An 18,631-nucleotide genomic window follows, 5' to 3' on the forward strand; every position below is an offset into this window, starting at 1 on the left:
AGAGACACAGCAAGAGAGAGAACACAAGCAGGGGGAGTGGGAGAGGGAGAAGCAGGCTCCCCGCCAAGCAGGGAGCCCGATGCGGGGCTCGATCCCAGGACCCTGGGATCATGACCTGAGCCGAAGGCAGATGCTTAACAACTGAGCCACCCAGGCGCCCCCCTAGACTTTTTTTTTTTTAAGATTTTTATTTATTTATTTGTCAGAGAGAGAGAGAGAGCACAAGCAGGGGGAGCTGCAGGCAGAGGGAGAAGCAGGCTCCCTGCTGAGCAAGGAGCCCTCTGCAAGACTCAACCCCAGGACCTGGGATCATGACCTGAGCCAAAGGCAGACGCTTAACCAACTGAAGAACCCAGCCATCCTGATTTTTTAAATTTATCTTTATTTTTTTATTTTAGTTTTGTTTTTGTTTTTTTTTAAGATTTTATTTATTTGCGAGAGAGAGAATGAGAGACAGCATGAGAGGGAGGAGGGTCAGAGGGAGAAGCAGATCCCCTGCTGAGCAGGGAGCCCGATGCGGGACTCGATTCCGGGACTCCGGGATCATGACCTGAGCCGAAGGCAGTCGCTTAACCAACTGAGCCACCCAGGCGCCCCTATTTTTTTATTTTAAAGTAATCTCTACACCCAATGTAGATCTGAAACTTTCCCTATGTATTTTTACATGAATACAAAAAGTGTGGATGAATACACACCAAAGGTGACAAGGATTAAATCTGGGGAGTAGAACTGGAATTTGCAGGCCAAGAGCATTTTTAATATAGTTTTATATATAGTTTTGTGCTATTTGAATTTTTTTTTTTACATTTATTTGAGAGAGAGAGAGAAAGAGAGAGCACATGCACACGGGGGAGAGGGAGGGGCTGAGGGAGGGGGAGAGAGAAACTTCAGCAGACTCCGCCCTGAGTGCCAGTGCAACTGGGGCTAGATCTCAGGACTCTGAGATCATGACCTGAGCTGAAACCAAGAGTCGGATGCTTAAGGGACTGCACCACCCAAGCGTCCCTGAAATGGTTTTTAAACTTTTGTTAATAGAAAAGTTTTTTAAAAATAAGAAAACGATAAGAAGGAGCTTCTAAAAGGCAAATGAATGACTAGCAGTGATAGTGATGGACTGTGGAAATACAGAGAGGTATCATGGTTTGTTGGGATGATCAGAAAAGCTTTCCTGGATAAAAGAGGGCATGAAAGATGTTTCCAAGTTCAAATATTCCAAACAGAAAACAAAGGCAGGAGAATACCAGTTGTCTTTGTAGGACAGCAAGATGATGTGCAGCAGCAGGAAATACCTTTGGTAATGAGGTGCCAGTGTGGGTTTCTGAGTAGCCCAGAAAGACCCCAAGAATGCCTTGTTTTAAGATTAAGCCTACAAACTTCTTGGGGCACCAGGGTGGCTCAGTTGTTAAGTGTCTGCCTTTGGCTCAGGTCATGAGCCCCGCATTGGGCTCCCTGTTCAGCGGGAAGCCTGCTTCTCCCTCTCCCACTTCCCTTGCTTGCTTGTGTTCCTTCTCTCACTGTCTGTCAAATAAATAAAATCTTAAAAAAAAAAACCTCTACAAACTTCCATTTATAAGATAAATTAGTAGTAGATATGTAATGTGCAACATTACATAGCTAATACTGATGTATGATATATAGGAAAGTTGTTAAAGAGTAAATCTCATCACATGGAGAAAAAATTTTTATTTTACCTATGTGACAAGATGGGTTAGCTGAACCTGTCTATGGTGCTCATCATTTCACAGCACATGTAAATCAAACAATCATGCTATATGCCTTAAACTTATACAGTGGTGTATATTAAATATTTCCTAATGAAACTAGAAATAAAGGAAGATTAAACTGTAACAACAAAAAAAGATTAAACTAGCAGGTAGTGGCGCAGTAGATTAGGTGAAGGTTAGCTCCTGGAGTGCGGGTGCCCACTAGGGGGTGCTGATTCAAAGCATAGGCCCACTTGGACTATGTGGTAAAAGGAAAGTACCGCTTTATAGAATGTCAGATAAAGAGGGCGTTTGGACAGTTGGACAAATTAGGAAAATAAAGAGGTGCGTAAATGTTAACCCTCCCCTTATTACCTCGCGCTCCCCAACCCATAGAACCCATAGAACACAAAACTAATCATGACAGTATGACTGTAGCATGTGCCGCTGGGGCTCTGCTTAGAACAACTACTATTCCCAGGCTCCCTTGCGAGGCCAGGGCCCTCTTCCCAGGTGCAAGTGGGTCTCGCCGCAAGGCCTTTTGGGATCCGTAGTCTTTGCAATGTCTTCCGGGAATTGTAGTTCTCATCCCACAATCTGCTGGGCGAGGCGGCGCCGGCGACCAGAGCTGCGCTGGGTGTTCAGGGGCCAAGATGGCGGCGCGCCGGGGACGGAGAGACGGAGTCGCGCCGTCTCCCAGTGGGGGCCCCGGACCCGACCCCGGCGGTGGAGTCCGCGGCAGCAGTTGGGGGAGTCGGAGCCAAACACCGTATGGGACTGTGGGATCTGTGAGTGGCGGGGAGCAGGTGAGAGGCTGGCGGGCGGCCCGCGGCTGGCAGCAAAGCGGCGTGTGCCGGGCGGTGACACGTGGACGCAACAGGAAAGGGAGGAAGCGCTCGGGAGGCGATGCCGGCTGGCTGCGGGAGACGGGTTGGGCCGAACGGACCTGGGCTGTTTACTGGAGGGACGCAGGCAGAGGCGGGGGTCCCCATGGCCATTCCTCTGGAACGCCGGAGGGGCATAGCCGGGTGTTGGAAACATGGCCCGTGGTGGGGAGTCAGAGATTCGGACTTGGAATCCAGGGTTAAGACCTCCCTCTGAGGATGCCGAGTGGGGGTGCCCCTAGCACCGCGCTGCAGTGCCTTTTTGGAGCCACGTGGGGTGGGGGGAGCAATTTTCCCGGGAGAACTTGTCGGCTTCCCCTCCCCCTCTAGGCGGCTCTGGCACCCACGTGGGTTGGGCTTTTGGTTGGGGGGTGGCCCGCGGGTCCACGTGGGGGCGGGGAGGGGATGTCCACGTGGCTCCCGCTCCAGGCTGCCCGGCATCTCGTATCGGCGTTGGAGCCGCGCTGCTGGGAACTGGGTGTGTCTCAGCCCGTCCCGCCATCTCCGGCCGTGTTGGGGGCCCCTGGCTGAGAAGGAAGGTAGGGCCTGCTAGAAGCAACTTTGCCCAGGGTCTTGGAGTAGTTTTTTTCTCCTGCATTGGTTCACGGCGCCTCGACAGCGGACGGTGAAGGACCTTCCAGATGTGCGGGGAGTCAGTTCCCTGCGGTTGGTGGAGTGTGTTGGAGAGGGCAGAAGGCTGAGGTTAAAGGGCTGTGGAGTAAGCTTGTGGTGGCTTCTGTCTGACCGGCTTGTGGTGGGTTGTGAGTCATGGGCACTGGCGTTTTGGTTGCCTGCGGACCTGCCTCATTCGTGATTCAAGGGGCATGGGGAGTGTCAACATATACGTGGGACAAGCCTAAGTAAGGGAAAGAGAATCCTTTCTCCTTCCCTTTTTCCTTCAGCGTCTCTTTTGAGGAAGCAGCTAAGGCCTCCTTCTGTGAACTGACACATAAAAATTGAGGTGATCTGTATTTAGAGCTCTTTGGAATTTTGCTGGGGATGGGAAAAGTTGGAGGCGATTTAAGAACTATTCAACACTAGTTGAACATTTATTGGATAGGGGTGGCTTCTGTCAGATTCTGTTTCTTTGGTCTTCATTTCTCTATGCTTAGTGTTACCATCTCACTCCTCAGAGGGCTTCTTAAAAGTTGCCACCTAGAGTGGTGCGCAGGACTTAGTCTGAACTGTTCTCTCTCTCTTTTTTTTTTTATAGATTTTCTTTTTCTAAGATTTTATTTATTTATTTGAGAGAGAATGAGAGAGAGCACATGAGAGGGGGGAGGGTCAGAGGGAGAAGCAGACTCCCCGCCGAGCAGAGAACCCGATGTGGGATTCGATCCAGACACTCCAGCATCATGACCTGAGCCGAAGGCAGTCGCTCAACCAACTGAGCCACCCAGGCGCCCTGAACTGTTCTCTCTCTTAAGTAATTAAGCTGAGTCCTTGAAAGCTTTTGGGTGTTTTGCTTTGGTTTGGTTTAGTTCTAGGTGGGAATTGGGCTGCAGGCTACCAGGTAATGTCAGTTCCAGCAGACCAATCCAGGCCCTTGCTTCTGAGGCCCTAGCTTGGGAGCTGCTCACCTTTTAGGGGAGAGACAGGAAGGATCCGTGACCCAGCTGTAATCCAATTTAGGTGGTCATCTGGGGTTGGAGAGGGTCTCATGGAGAGATTGTGTTTCCTCTCTCACCTCTCCCCTAAGAAAGGTAGGTATGTGGAAGCTAGTCAGTCAACCAATATTTATTGAGATGCTGTGTTCAGACATAAGGGATCCTGGGGTAAACCACACATAGTCCCTGTTCTCTAGGATCGTATGGTTTTATTGGGATAGACAGACAATAATGATGAGTGGGACAAAAGGAAAGTGCAGCATATTTGGGATTATATAATGAGTAGTAGTAATAGTCTACATTGCAGAGTCTGGGAAAGGACATTTTAAGCTGAGACTTGAAGGCTGTCTGTGGTGAAGGAGGGAAGCTTTCATCAGAGGAAATAGTATGGGAAGGATTTGAAGTGGGAGAGAACATGGCTTATTGAAGAAATGGAGCGACCTGTATGTCTGATGAATAGAGAGAGGCATAGTGGTAAGAGAGGACACATACTGGGGCAGAAGAGCCTGGTGGGGAAGACCAGGACCCCTGTAAGTCATATTAAAGAGTTTAAATCTAGTGCTAAGAGCAGTAAGATGCGGGGCGCCTGGGTGGCTCAGTCGGTTAAGCGGCTGCCTTCGGCTCAGGTCATGATCCCTGGGTCCTGGGATCGAGCCCCACGTCCGGCTCCCTGCTCAGTGGAGAGCCTGCTTCTCCCTCTCTTTCTGCCTGCCTCTCTGCCTACTTGTGCTTTCTCTCTCTGTGTCAAATAAATAAACAAAATCTTAAAAAAAAAAAAAAGCAGTAAGATGCCTTTGGAGGGGTTTAGGGAGCGTCTCAAAAAGTGATCAGATGTGTATTCTTAATAGTTTGTAGTTGGTTTTGACCCCTGTAGGGACAGGACTGCATGTGAGAAAGCCAGTTGGGAGGTTGCTGAAGTTAGAGATGCTGGTGGCTGGCTCACTTTTATTTATTTATTTTTATTTTATTTTTTATTTTTTTTTTAAGATTTTTATTTATTTATTTGACAGAGAGACACAGCGAGAGAGGGAACACAAGCAGGGGGAGAGGGAGAAGCAGGCTTCCTGCTGAGCAGGGAGCCTGATGCGGGGCTCGATCCCAGGACTCCGGGATCATGACCTGAGCCGAAGGCAGACACTTAACGACTGAGCCACCCAGGCGCCCCGCTGGCTCACTTTTAGCCTGGGTTTAGCCCCTAGATGATTTTGGTAGTCTGAGTGCTGTGCGCTTTGGGGATTAGGGATAGATGATGTCAGGTGAAGAAGGGAGTGTCTCTGACTGGGGCTCCAGTACCTGCCTGGGGGTGGTGAGTGGGTCCCAGAGCTGGGCATTGTTTTAAGATTCTGGCCTAGTGACTGGGTCAGGTAGGTGGCAGGGCAAGTTGAGATGCAGCCTCCTTGCTCACCCAGGAGTGTTTGCTGAGCCAGGTGCTATTCTGCTGCTGGTTGTAATTACAGGATTGTGAAGGCTTGGGAGGAGTTAGTGCCTAAAACCTGCCACCTTTCACTTCTCCTCTGGGCATTGAAACTCCTCAGCTTAGTTAGGAGGGTGGGTATGGGGGTATAGTCACACCTGTTGCTTTTTTTTTTTTTCTCTTGGAAGAGGTGCAGAGTTTCCCTTTGCTGCAGGAGGGGAGAGGGGATTAGCTTGTTCTTATTTGTTCCTATTCTTTGGCCTTCATCATCTGTTTCCTATAGTGGACATACCCCTGGTTCTGGCCTCCGGCCTTGCCAGCCCCATTCTAGCTACTTCTGGCCCTGCCCACGCCCACACTCTTGAACAGGCCTGGGCGGGTGGCTCCCTGCCTGACAAGGCTGAAGATGTTGCTAGTTTTTAGGCAAGTGGTGGGGTGGGGCTTTTCCATGTACTGAATCAACAAATCAGGCTTTCTCTTTTGTGCTCACATGGTCGAGGTGGGAGACTTTCCTTTGGGACTATCGTTGAGAGATTGAGTGGCCCATTGTAGGGCCTTCAAAATACAAAAATGTGAGTTAAGTGTGAACGTCGACTCTGTATAAGACACTGTGCCAGGTGGGGCGCCTGGGTGGCTCAGTCATTAAGCGTCTGCCTTGGGCTCAGGTCATGATCCCACAGTCCTGAGATCGAGCCCCGCATCGGGCTCCCTGCTCCACGGGAAGCCTGCTTCTCCCTCTCCCACTCCCCTTGCTTGTGTTCCCTCTCTCGCTGTGTCTCTGTCAAATAAATAAATAAAATCTTAAAAAAAAAAAAAAAAAGACACTGTGCCAGGCATCATGGATCATCAGGAAGTATAAGCACATGTTTAAACCCTTCCGAGATCCAAGAGGGATATAGGCTAGTATGGTACAAAGGGTTGTTTGCCCCAAAGGAACTTAGAATCGGTTTTAGTAATGATGCAAGGAACATCGTGATTGCCAGAAAAATGAGTGCTACAGAAATCTGATTGAATTCAGGGGTATGAGGAGAGATCAGCATGGGTTGGGGAAGTCCGCGTTGTCTTGAACAAGGTTGGGTTTGAGCTAAGTAGAGAAGAAAGGCCTGAGTGGGACTTGAGGGAGGTAAGGTGGTTGGAGCTGAAATTGCCTCCTTGCTGACCACTTCTCCTTTGGTGTACCCCTCAGACTGTCTGCCTTTACCACTGCCAGCAGACAACTCTTCTGAACAATTTTGATCTTTTTGATATTTTTACTCCCTAGTTTAATAATCTTCTGTGGCTCCAACTGTTTCTGGATGGAGTCCAGACTTTTTTTTTGCCCAGAAGGTCCTTGAACACTGCCATCCTGACTGGTGCTTTGGCTCATGGGTATACTTCTCTCTGCCCAGCAAGTCCAGAGGTTTGGCTTTGGTGGGGCTCCTGAGTCTGGGGCATTGGTGGAGGGCTGAGCGCCTGGTTTACAGAACCTATCACATAGCTGCCCTGGAGGTCCCATACCCTGCAGCCTTCATGCCCTTATGACCATCCTGTTTGCCCCAGGTGCTGCTGCATGAGGAAGGGGATGATTCTGGTTTTGTTAGTCTGTCTCGGCTTGGCCCCTGCCTGAGGGACAAGGACCTGGAGATGGAGGAGCTGATACTGCAGGATGAGACACTGCTGGGGACCATGCAGAGCTACATGGATGCCTCCCTCATCTCCCTTATCGAGGATTTTGGGAGCCTTGGGGAGGTGAGCTGGGGCTGGGCCTAAATGTCTTTAGGTGGGAGGTTTGCATTGGAGGCTATGGCTCAGTGACTCTGCTCTCCCAGGATCTTGGTTCCTGGATACCCAAACCAAGTCCTTGAAGTGTGTTTTTTGTCTCTCAGTGAGAGTTGGGCTGTAGGATGCTAGACTATGTCCCATGTGAGAATGCCCTGGCAGGCTTGAACAATAGTCCAAGGCCTTTCCCCCTGCATGGGCCCCCATCTTACATGTCCAGGGGGTTCCAGTTTGTTTTGAGTCCAGTTCCAGCCTAGCCAAGGGTTGTCTGCTGAGCATCCCACATCTTACCTGAGGGTGGAGAGAGTATATGAAACATAAGCCTAAGCCTTAATTTTGACAGGCCTCTCTTGGCACTAGAGAGGTGGGAGATGGCAATGAATGAAATTGGAGCCCATGCTTTCTGGCATTCAGATCTCTCTCTGGCAAATTGAGTTGAACTGAGCCTGGGAGACTATGTCTCTTGGCGTTCAGTCCTTCTCAGTGGCCAGTAGATCATTAAGGATGATGGTGGGACCTTCCCGTTGTCTTTCTGGAGCAGAGCAGGTTATCTCTGGAGGACCAGAATGAAGTGTCACTGCTCACAGCTCTGACAGAGATCTTGGACAATGCAGATTCCGAGAACCTGTCTCCGTTTGACAGCATTCCTGACTCAGAACTGCTTGTGTCACCTCGGGAGGGCTCCTCTGTGAGTGTGGGACCCGGGAGGGCGGTGTGTGGTTGGCGCAAAGGTTAGAGCCAAGACTGTGGGCCTACTCCTATAGTTGTGAAGCACGAACTCATCTCAGGTCTTTTCCTCCCTCTCAGCTGCACAAGCTGCTCACCCTCTCCCGGACACCCCCAGAACGTGACCTCATCACCCCGGTTGACCCATTGGGGCCCAGCACAGGCAGTAGTAGAGTGAGTGGGGTAAGCCTGACCAAGGGAGCCTCAGAGACTCCCAGGAGGGAGGAGTGTGTGGGGACAGACCTGGAAAAATGTATCCCTGGAGAAAACTTCTGCAGCTTCTCTTCTTCCCTGCAGGTTGAGATGTCTCTCTCAGATCCTCCTTGGGACTTCTCCCCACCTTCCTTCTTAGAGACCTCCTCCCCTAAGCTTCCTAGTTGGAGACCCCCAAGATCAAGAGCCCGCCGGGGCCAATCCCCTCCTCCCCAGCAGCGCAGTGATGGGGAAGAAGAGGAGGAGGTGGCCAGCTTCAGTGGCCAGATGCTTGCTGGAGAGCTCGACAACTCTGTGAGCAGTATCCCAGACTTCCCTATGCACCTGGCCTGCCCAGAGGAGGAAGATAAAACCGCAGCCACTGAGACGGCAGTGCAGACAGCTGGTGATGAGAGCATCTCCTCCTTGAGTGAGCTGGTGCGGGCCATGCATCCATACTGCCTGCCCAACCTCACTCACCTGACATCACTCGAGGATGAGCTTCAGGAACAGCCGGATGATTTGACACTGCCTGAGGATTGTGTGGTGCTAGAGATTGTGGGCCAGGCAGCCACAGCTGGTAATGACCTGGAGATTCCAGTTGTGGTAAGGCAGATCCCTACCCGGCCCCAGCCTGTGCTCCTAGATGACTCGCTAGAGGCCAATCCAGCTTTGAAGCTACTCATGCCTACACTAGAGTCGGAGACAGAAGCTGCTGTACCCAAGGAAGACCTCTGCCCTGAGAAAGAGGGGTTGTCAGTAGACTCAGAGGAAAAGCTGGAGTCAGTCTGCTTGTTGGAGCCCAGGGAGGTCATGGAGCCCGTGATGCCCAAGGGGCCTCAGAACCCATCAGCCAACACAATGCTGAGCTCCCAGAGAGCTCGAAAGGGCAGGAAGAAGAGGAGCAAAGAGCAGCCAGCAGCCTGTGCAGAAGGCTATGTCAGGAGGCTGAGGTCATCTTCTCGTGGGCAGTCTACCATGGCTACAGAGGTGACCTCTCAGGCAGGAAACTTGCCTCAGGAGGAACTTCAAAGAGAGGTTGGGCCTCCTCGTAGTAGAGGGAAGCCCCGGGCTTGGGCTCGGGCCTGGGCAGCTGCCTTGGAGAAACCTAGCTCTGGGAACTTGGAGAGTAGTGCTGGGCAAGCTAGTCCTGACAAAGAAGATCCTCTAGACCTTTACTCCAACCTGGTTGACGGTATCCAAGCCAACTCTGTTCCAACCCATGTCTCTGCTCAAGCCGGCCCCATGCCACTTGACTCTGTTGAAACCGATCCCACTGAAGTTAATCCTGTTCTAGCCGACTCTGTACCTGTTGATCCTGCATTGGTTGACCTTGCTTCAGCAAACTCAGAGCTGGTTGACCCTCTCCCAGCTGACCCAGTGCTGATTGACCCAGTCCTGGCTGACTCAGCAGAAATTGACCCTACAGTGGTTGTTCGCATCTCAAATAACTTGCCATCAGGTGACCCTGTGCCAGCTAACTCAGCACCAGTTGACTCTGTTCCCAATGACCTGGCTCTGGTTGATCCTGTGCTAGTTAAGTGTAGGCCGTCTGATCCCAGACGTGGTGCAGTGTCATCAGTTCAGGGGAGTCCAGCTCCCCAGATCCTTCCAGAGTCAGAGTCCTTGGACTCCCTAAAGGCTATCATCCCTGAAGTCCAGGAGGTTATGGGTCCTTTGAAGGTAGAAAGTGGTACCAGTGCCACACCCCAGGAAGCCAGACCTCGGCCTCTTAGCCTATCAGAGTACCGGCGACGGAGGCAGCAGCGCCAAGCAGATGCAGCAGAGAGGAGTCCCCAGCCCCCAGCTGGGAAGTGGCCCAGTCTCCCAGAGACCCCCACAGGGCTAGCAGACATCCCTTGTCTTGTCATCCCACCAGCCCCAGCCAAGAAGACAACTCTGCAGAGAAGCCCTGAGGTTTCTCCTGAGGCTTGCTCTGTGCCTGTGGGTTCTAGCCCTACTTCTCCTAGTCCTGAGCCACCTGCAAACAAACCTATGGCCTCAACTCCCACTGAGCAGGTGCCATCCCAAGAGCTGCCACTACCAGCAAGACCTCCACCTCCTACTGTGCAGCCCATGCCTCCCAAAATGCCCACTGCTTTGCCTTTCCCTCCAGGTGGGCTAGGCATGACCCCCATGCTGCCCCTTCCTACAAGTGGGCAAGGGATCCCCAGTCTGCCCCCACCACCCTTGCAGCCTCCCAGTCTTCCGATGTCTATGGGGCCAGTGCCACCTGATCCCTATACTCACTATGCTCCTGTGCCACCCTGGCCTTGTTATCCCCCTGTGTCCCCTTCTGGCTATCCTTGCCTGCCCCCTCCACCAACAGTGCCCCTAGTATCTGGTACTCCTGGCACCTATGCTGTGCCCCCTACTTGCAGTGTGCCTTGGGTACCCCCTCCAGTCCCAATCCCACCTTATAGCTCCAGCTGTGCCTATGGGCCCTTGGGATGGGGCTCAGGGCTGCAACACCCTCCATTCTGGCCTACTGTGCCACCACCTCCTTTGCCTCTAGCATCTGTTGGGAGAGCTGCTCCCCCATCCAAGGTGGAGCCCAGTGGCATTCCAGCTGGCCCTTCTGAAAGTGTACTTCCTGGGCCAATGACTCTCAGTCTTGGGTCAGCTGGCCAGGGAGCTCCGCAGGTAGAGCCCACCAAGGTGGAGGTCAGGTCAGTGCCTGCATCTCCCCATCTGAAACACAAGGTGTCCTCCCCAGTGCAAAGCCCTCAGATCAAGGCTCCACCATGTCTGCCTGCTGAGAGTGTGGCTGTTGAGGAGCCTGCATCAGAGAGGCTAAAGCCTGAGACCCAGGAGACCAGGCCCAGGGAGAAGCCCCCCTCTTCTGTTGCCAAGGCTGTTCCCACACCCACACCAAAGCAGAGCACTGTAACTAAGCTGCCTGCTGTCCACCCAGCCCGTCTAAGGAAACTCTCCTTCTTGCCTACCCCACGTACTCAAGGCCCTGAGGACGTGGTACAGGCTTTCATCAGTGAGATTGGTAAGTGCCACACAGTTTAGTTGATGTGAGTGAAGGGCATGGGGGTTGGATGGTGAGCATACTCCATAGAACAGGACAAACCACCTTGATGGGGCTGGGCTTTGTGGAGGGTCATTTGTTTGTTTGGAGTGTTTTTGAGGCAGAGCTCTGGGTTTGTTTGATTCCTTCCTGCTTTGTGTTGCTGCCTTCATTTACTTAGTATAGTGGGCAGGGGGAGCATAAAGGGAGAAGTGAGGTGATTTGGGAATTCTAGGACTTGAGTACTTCTGTTTCCAATCCTGTGTTGTGTGCTTCTACAGGAATTGAGGCGTCGGACCTGTCCAGTCTGCTGGAGCAGTTTGAGAAATCCGAAGGTGAGGAACCTGGGTAACTATGCTGAACCCCTTTCTGTTGCTATTTTCTTTGGGCCCAGCCCTGTAGTTACTTAGATGGAAGGAAGGGAGTGGTGGAGGGGCAGTCTCAGAGTCTCAAGAGAATTAATCTTATTCTGATAGGAATGGGGAGACAAGGTTCACCTATAATACAACCTAACCCAGGGAGAGGGAGGTGGTACAGCATGGCAAGAACTATAAAGAGTAAATAGATGTTGGAGATCCAAGAGGGTTGGGTTGGTTGGGGACATTTTTCTAGAGGGTAGTAGCTCTCAAGCTGGGCCTTGAAAGACAGGATGTGTGTGTGGTGAATAAAGGCAGAAGTGTAGGAAGGATTGTGTGTGGTGTGTTTGGAAGGCAAGGGATAGCTCAGCCTCTCAGTACAAAGCAAGGACCCAGGTGCTGTGGAGGGTATTGTGCCCTGTTCTCAAGGAGCTTATGGTCAATGGGGAGGAAAATTACAGAAATGACTCCTGAATTAGTAACAAGTATCTATAGTACAAGGAAAAATATAAAATAAGTGTAGAACAAATAGACCCCAAGTCCAGGAAGTTGCTTAGATAACGTAGAACCTTACATGCTAGGCTTAGAAGTTTGGGCTCTATCTCAGATTCAGTGAGTAATTAACAGATGTCTCTGAGCAGAGACATGATTAAAAATAGTACTGGCATACCCACTAGAAGAGAATGGATCTCTCTGGGGAGAGTCCAGTGAAATACTAGGTAAACTGGATTTTCCTTCTTTGGGTCTCAAAGTCAGTCCTTCTGCACCTCCTCAATCCGGAACATCTGGTGGCCTTTTAACTAATTTGGTTTCTTTGCAGCCAAAAAGGAGTGCCCTCCCCCGGCTCCTGCTGATAACCTGGCTGTAGGAAACTCAGGGTGAGTATGGAGACATATAAGTGAGTTACCCTACAGCTGTTGGTCAGTAGCCGGCCGGCGCTTCAGGAACGTCAACTGGATGCCTCTGTCACAGGGACTTTTAGTTAGCTTTAGAGTCTTTCCCTGTTTCCCCGTGCCCCACTCAGCCCGTCACTATTGGACACTGTCTTGGGTGGTGAGATAGGAGGATGTGTACCATCCTCTGCTGTTGCCAGTCTGGGATTCCAAATGTCCTGGAGGTGTTTTTTATCTTCTGGCAAATTGTGCCTTTGGGGATTGCTTTCCTTTCTTTAACAAACTTTAAGCTTGCTCAACACTGGTGATGGTATAAGATCAAATGGGGAAGATACTCATGGCTAGGGCTCTCCTGACTCCTTGGAGGAGGTACCCTGGACATCTTCCAGCACTGAGAGGCCTTTTTTCATTTATCATGTTCATGCTACCCTATCCTCTTCTGACCAGCCTGTTCCCATTCACATTGATAGTGGGTTGTTTTTGAGCTAGGTAGGCAAGGCTCCTGGCTTAAAGTAAGCAGGGGGGCGGGTATTCAAGGTCATAGCCAGCCTACCTTCTGAACAGAGCCGAGTTGAGACCCAACCTACATTTCGGTGCTAAGAGCCCATTGTGTTGGAGGAGAGTAATAGGGGCAGTTTGTGTATCTTGTTCTTCTCTGCACAATTGCTTTGTGAGGAAAACAGATGTACAAGATGTTGAGGAGGCAATGAACCAGGCTTTCCCTTTTCCCCCCCGCCAGCAGCGTTGACACTCCCCAGGAGAAGAGGCCCCTAGACCGGTTACAAGCCCCAGAACTGGCCAACGTGGCAGGTGGGTTCAGAGTGGGGAACTCTGCCTTTGATTAGTATGCAGCAAATGTTTATAGAACCTGCCCTGCACCGGGTGTGTGTAGATGTTGGGAATACAGAGATCTGATCCTCATCCTTGAGGTTCTCATAGTCCAGGGAGCAGATGTATAAACCAATGACCATGTTGAGTATCAGAGAGGTTGTATGTTAAAGAAGCCTTTGTGGTTTATAGTGGGGTCTGAGATGGGACAGTCAGGGGAGGGTTATATATAGAAGGTGTAATCCCTGAAGCAGAGGTTTGAGAAAATCACTGATACCAATCAGATTTAGGGGATGGGGCATTCTAGGTCGATGGAGCAGCTGGAGTGAACTGAAGAAACAAAACGAGCCTGGTATGTTTGGGGAAATTGCAAGTTGTTTGGTTTGGCTGGAGTGTAGCGGCTGATGGGGATGGTGGGTAGAACTAAAGCAAGAGATAAAGCTGAAGTGGTAAGTAGGAGGTCAGATTATGGGAACTTTGAGTGCCATGTTAAGTTGTGTGGATTTTATTTTGTGTATTGAAGAAGCAATTGGTTTTGGGGTGTTCCCTCTAGCAGGAATGTAGAAGACAGGGTAGATGGGCGTAAAACCTGAGATAGGAGATCGTTGGAAGATGATTACATGAGTCCAGGCAAGATGTAGCCGTGAAGTCACGCAGTGCTGGGTGGGGAGGTGTGGGGCTGGGTCTAAGAATGGAGGGGTGGACCAGACAGGAGCTGGTCACTAGCTAGGTTTGGGCAGTGAGAAGTTGAGGGGTTCAGGAGGACCCTAGCTGGCTGGGGGTTTCTTTTGCTTCATCCTCAAGATGGGGAACTTGGGGGAAGGAGTAGTTGCAACAGTGGGAGAAGTTGGGCTGTTGACTCTCGGTTACTTTGTGACATGAGGTGGGGGTCTCTGGACCCTCTCTACACAGTGTTTGGAAGTATAGAATCAGATCTCATCCTGCTATCTCCATCCTCCCTCCCCTCACAGGGCTCACCCCACCAGCTACCCCTCCCCACCAATTATGGAAGCCCCTGGCTGCTGTCTCACTGCTGGCCAAAGCCAAATCTCCTAAGTCTACCGCCCAGGAGGGAACCCTGAAGCCTGAAGGAATTACAGAGGCCAAACATCCAGCTGCAACCCGCCTCCAAGAAGGGGTCCATGGCCCTAGTCCAGTCCATGTGGGCTCTGGGGACCATGACTATTGTGTCCGGAGCAGGACTCCCCCCAAAAAGACGCCTGCCCTGGTCATTCCAGAGGTGGGCTCCCGATGGAACGTCAAACGCCATCAGGACATCACCATCAAACCCGTCTTGTCCCTGGGCCCAGTCATCCCCCTGTCCCCACGCACAGCTGCTTCCCAGGAGCCACTTGATCACAGGACTAGCAGTGAGCAGGCAGATCCCCCAGCTCCTTGCCTCGCCCCATCTGCCTTGCTGTCCCCTGAGGCCTCACCTTGCCGGAATGACACGAACACTAGGACTCCCCCTGAGCCCTCAGCCAAGCAGCGGTCAGTGCGCTGTTACCGAAAAGCCTGCAGGTCAGCCAGCCCCCCCAGCCGGGGCTGGCAGGGCTGCCGTGGCCGCAGCAGCCGTTCTGTCAGCTCTGGGTCCAACCGGACCAGCGAAGCATCTTCCTCTTCATCCTCATCGTCGTCTTCCTCATCCCGGTCCTGGTCCAGGTCCCTCTCCCCCCCACACAAGAGGTGGCGAAGGTGAGCTCTGATGGCCTGTTAGGTCCTCTTCATTTAGGAAGTCTGTGTGCTCTCCTCCAGTTTACTTTGAGAGCTTTTGCACATTGAGTTTGATATTTTCAGGCTCTAAGGCTTCCACTTCTGTCCTTGGCTTTTGTCTTCTCCCCCTTTCTTAGATTATTGACGGAGGCAAGTTGTGAGAAGATAGCTTCCATCCCTGTTTGAGTTTGGGTATCCCTGAGGTCACCTGCTTCCTCGACCCCTGCCTTGGGGAGACCATTAGGGCTGGATCTCGCCCGTGTTTACACTGTCACATACTGTATCAGTCCTCACTTCTGCTCTCTTCTTGGTGGGCTGCCGAAAGATGGGATAGTGGGTTGTTGATAGCAGTTCTAATTGTCTGTTGAGGAAAGAGTCTGGACAGTTCCTTTGTTACTGTGGCCTCATACATTTTTGGGCAGTACCTTTTTCTCAGTAACAGACCCAAATTTTCCCGCTTAATCCATGAAGAATTCTTGGTTTTGGAACCAGAATGACCTCTTGAGAAATGACTCTACTACAGGTCTGGCAAGTCACCTCCCTTTTACGCCATGGTCACAGCACTGCTATGAGACATGTTAGGGGAGGAGGAACCCAGAGACGCAGGCCTGGCACCCCCAGCTAGTTGTAAGACCTAGGGCCCAGTCCTTTATTTCTGAGTCTCCATTTATTTTTCTTCTTACTGACTTGTTAAATATTTTTGTTTTTAATTGCATAATTGAAAATAACTATGATCTGTGCCAAAACACTCTAAAACATTCCAGATACATCTAAAGTTCATGAGGGCCTCAGTTTTATCATCTGTGGAATTCCTCTAGACCTCTTTTGCTCTGCTTTACCTTTGGGCCTGAGCTTCCTGACAGAGAGGCAAGGCTGGGGCCAAGGTGAGGTAAGTAGAATATATTTGCACCACTCCCAGCATTCCCACCTGCCCCTTTATCCTCCAGATCCAGTTGCAGTTCCTCTGGACGTTCCCGAAGATGCTCTTCCTCTTCATCCTCCTCATCTTCCTCCTCATCTTCCTCATCCAGTTCCCGAAGCCGGTCCCGCTCCCCATCCCCCCGACGGAGAAGTGACAGGAGGCGGCGGTGAGTATGTGGTCATGGAGTCTGTGCATCTGGGATGCAAATGCCTGAGAGTTCTGAGACTTGAGGTATTTAATGTCTGGGGGGCTGATCGCACCTTCTTCTCATGTCAGGTACAGCTCTTACCGTTCACATGACCATTACCAAAGGCAGAGAGTTCTGCAGAAGGAGCGTGCAATAGTGAGTAGAGGAACATGTCTTGGGAGGATGGGGCTTGCCCCTGGGCCGTGAGCTTGGAGGGTCTTCTACGTCGGTAGCCCTGGATCATGGTGTGTCAATTTTCCTTGTTCCAACATAGGAGGAGAGAAGAGTGGTCTTCATTGGGAAGATACCTGGCCGCATGACTAGGTCAGAACTGAAACAGAGGTTCTCTGTTTTCGGAGAGATTGAGGAGTGCACTATCCATTTCCGCGTCCAAGGGTAAGCTTGGGCCCTAAGGTCAGAGTGTCCTTTCCGTCCCATTCATCTACCGTGATGCTTCTTTGCCTTTCCTTCTTCCTCTGGTGTGCTAGGCAATGTAGGATGACCCCTGCACTCCCACAGTCAGAGGGTTGGCCATTTGGGGAATGAGAGGAACCACCCCAGTGCCTCTCTGTACCCTGGGAAGTATCTGTTCTCCATGGCATTAGCCCAGATAGCCATCCTAGCCTTGCCTCATCTTCCTCACCAGTGACAACTATGGCTTCGTCACTTACCGCTATGCTGAGGAGGCATTTGCAGCCATTGAGAGTGGCCACAAGCTGAGGCAGGCAGATGAACAACCCTTTGATCTCTGCTTCGGGGGCCGCAGGCAGTTCTGCAAGAGAAGCTATTCTGATCTTGGTGAGTGGAAGAGACCCTGAGGCTTTGGTATACTTCATATTGTCCCCAGAAGGGTTCCCAACCATTTTGAGAGTGGGGCTCTCCTTCATGGAGCTGACTTAATGCTGAATGTGACACAGAGAACCTGGAGGGTGGGATGAGAGGAGAAATGGGGGTTCTCTTGTCTTTTTGACTTAAAACCAAGGTGATATTATTTCCATCCATTATTGGGGTGGGAGGAGGCTGGCCTTTTGAGGACCCTGTGGTAGGGAAGTGTTGTCAGAGACCTTGATGTCTGTCTCTATTTTTATAGACTCCAACCGGGAAGACTTTGACCCTGCTCCTGTAAAGAGCAAATTTGATTCTCTTGACTTTGACACATTGTTGAAACAGGCCCAGAAGAACCTCAGGAGGTAACCCTGGGCCCTTCTTCCCCTTCCCTTTTTCTTTGGAGGTGTCTAACCTCCTCCACCCCCTCTCCCCCACTTTAGGGGAGAGAGCTGCTAGTGAGGAGATGACTGTTTTATAAAGAAATGGAAAAAAGTGAAATAAAAAATGTGTTAAATCAGATTTTTTTAAGGATTATTCATTTTTTATAACAGGCATTGAAACAAGTTAACTTGCATTCCTATGTTCCGATGGGGCTGAGGGGTTCCCCAGTGTTTGGAAGATCTAAGTCACTATGCAGACTAATAAACACAAACTAGAGAGAATTCCCAAGTGCTGTTGTGCTTCTTTCAGTGGTGCCAGTGCCAGACACACTCTTCCAATCTGAACACAATGAGGGACATGCTTACCTCCATTTAATTCCTAGGACCTCTCTTCGGTCAGGTGCAAAATCCTGTTGGACTTGAAACTTTGCTCCTCAGGATGTGTTGTCAGTGAAATCAGTCTTCTGGGGCAGTGCTTCTCAAGCTTTAAAAGAGAATTTGAATTATCTGATGATCTTTTTAGAATGCAGATTCTGACTTCAGGGGTGGGGCCTGAGATTCTGCATTTCAAACAAGGTGATGCTGATGCTGCTACAGTCCCAAGGAAGGGATTTTTACCATTAAGGACCTAAAAGAAGCTCACACTTGTTCCAAATAAAGATGGTTGTTTTTTTTTTTTTTTAAGTTTTTTATTTATTTGACAGCAAGAGAGGGAACACAAGCAGGGGGAGTGGGAGAGGGAGAGGGAGAAGCAAGCCTCCCGCGGAGCAGGGAGCCCGATGCGGGACTCAACCCCAGGACGCTGAGATCTTGACCTGAGCAGAAGGCAGATGCTTAACGACTGAGCCACCCAGGCGCCCCCAAATAAAGGTTTTCTAAAAGAGACTTATGTGTACGTGTATGTACCAGTTTAGCTTGAGCACAATGCTTGGCACACAACAGGTACTCGGAAGAATGCATGCATGTGAATAGACCTCTGGGTAAAAGAGATGTAGGAGTTATATCTAAGGAGAGTGCCTATTTTGAGAAGAGCAAAGGAAAGGTATGTCCCCCGAGAAAGTGGATCCTTACCTTTCCTGACAGGTATGAATGGGGAAGTAATCAAAGGGTAGTGGGTAAAGGGATTGATGTCTGCTAATGTGAACTGAAATGTGATAGAATTTGAAATTAACTTGGCAGGCCTGGGCATTGATTTTTGAATACTCGTAACAGAGGCAGTTGGAG

General features: G+C 50.7%; 1 protein-coding gene across 2 annotated transcripts; it reads left to right on the top strand.

The window, feature by feature from the left end:
* The first annotated feature begins 2,305 nt into the window (after positions 1-2,305).
* On the top strand, positions 2,306-17,689 carry PPRC1 (PPARG related coactivator 1). Of its 2 annotated transcripts, XM_045878679.3 has the most exons (14): positions 2,307-2,509; positions 7,148-7,336; positions 7,908-8,054; positions 8,174-8,275; positions 8,390-11,282; positions 11,582-11,635; positions 12,477-12,534; positions 13,289-13,359; positions 14,349-15,072; positions 16,038-16,178; positions 16,289-16,355; positions 16,474-16,595; positions 16,846-16,997; positions 17,290-17,689. In XM_045878679.3, the coding sequence occupies exons 1-14, from the start codon at positions 2,357-2,359 to the stop codon at positions 17,391-17,393; spliced, it is 4,977 nt and encodes a 1,658-aa protein (XP_045734635.1). In that variant the 5' UTR covers positions 2,307-2,356; the 3' UTR covers positions 17,394-17,689. The 2 variants fall into 2 exon arrangements, with proteins under 2 accessions (XP_045734640.1, XP_045734635.1); XM_045878684.3 differs by lacking the exons at positions 13,289-13,359; positions 14,349-15,072 and having other exon boundaries at positions 2,306-2,509.
* Positions 17,690-18,631: the final 942 nt, after the last annotated feature.

This window comes from Mirounga angustirostris, unplaced genomic scaffold, assembly GCF_029215605.1.
Source record: "Mirounga angustirostris isolate CCGP_5_RB_7025 unplaced genomic scaffold, mMirAng1.0.hap1 SCAF_6, whole genome shotgun sequence".
Classification (NCBI taxonomy): Eukaryota; Metazoa; Chordata; class Mammalia; order Carnivora; family Phocidae; genus Mirounga; species Mirounga angustirostris.

What these genes read in the sequence shown, in the direction of transcription:
- PPRC1 (XM_045878679.3), top strand. Translation starts at nt 2,357, where the DNA reads ATGGCGGCGCGCCGGGGACGGAGAGACGGAGTCGCGCCGTCTCCCAGT. An exon ending in AGAAGTGACAGGAGGCGGCG is followed by an intron (nt 16,179 to 16,288) that starts GTGAGTATGTGG and finishes TTCTCATGTCAG; the next exon opens with GTACAGCTCTTACCGTTCAC. An exon ending in TGCAGAAGGAGCGTGCAATA is followed by an intron (nt 16,356 to 16,473) that starts GTGAGTAGAGGA and finishes GTTCCAACATAG; the next exon opens with GAGGAGAGAAGAGTGGTCTT.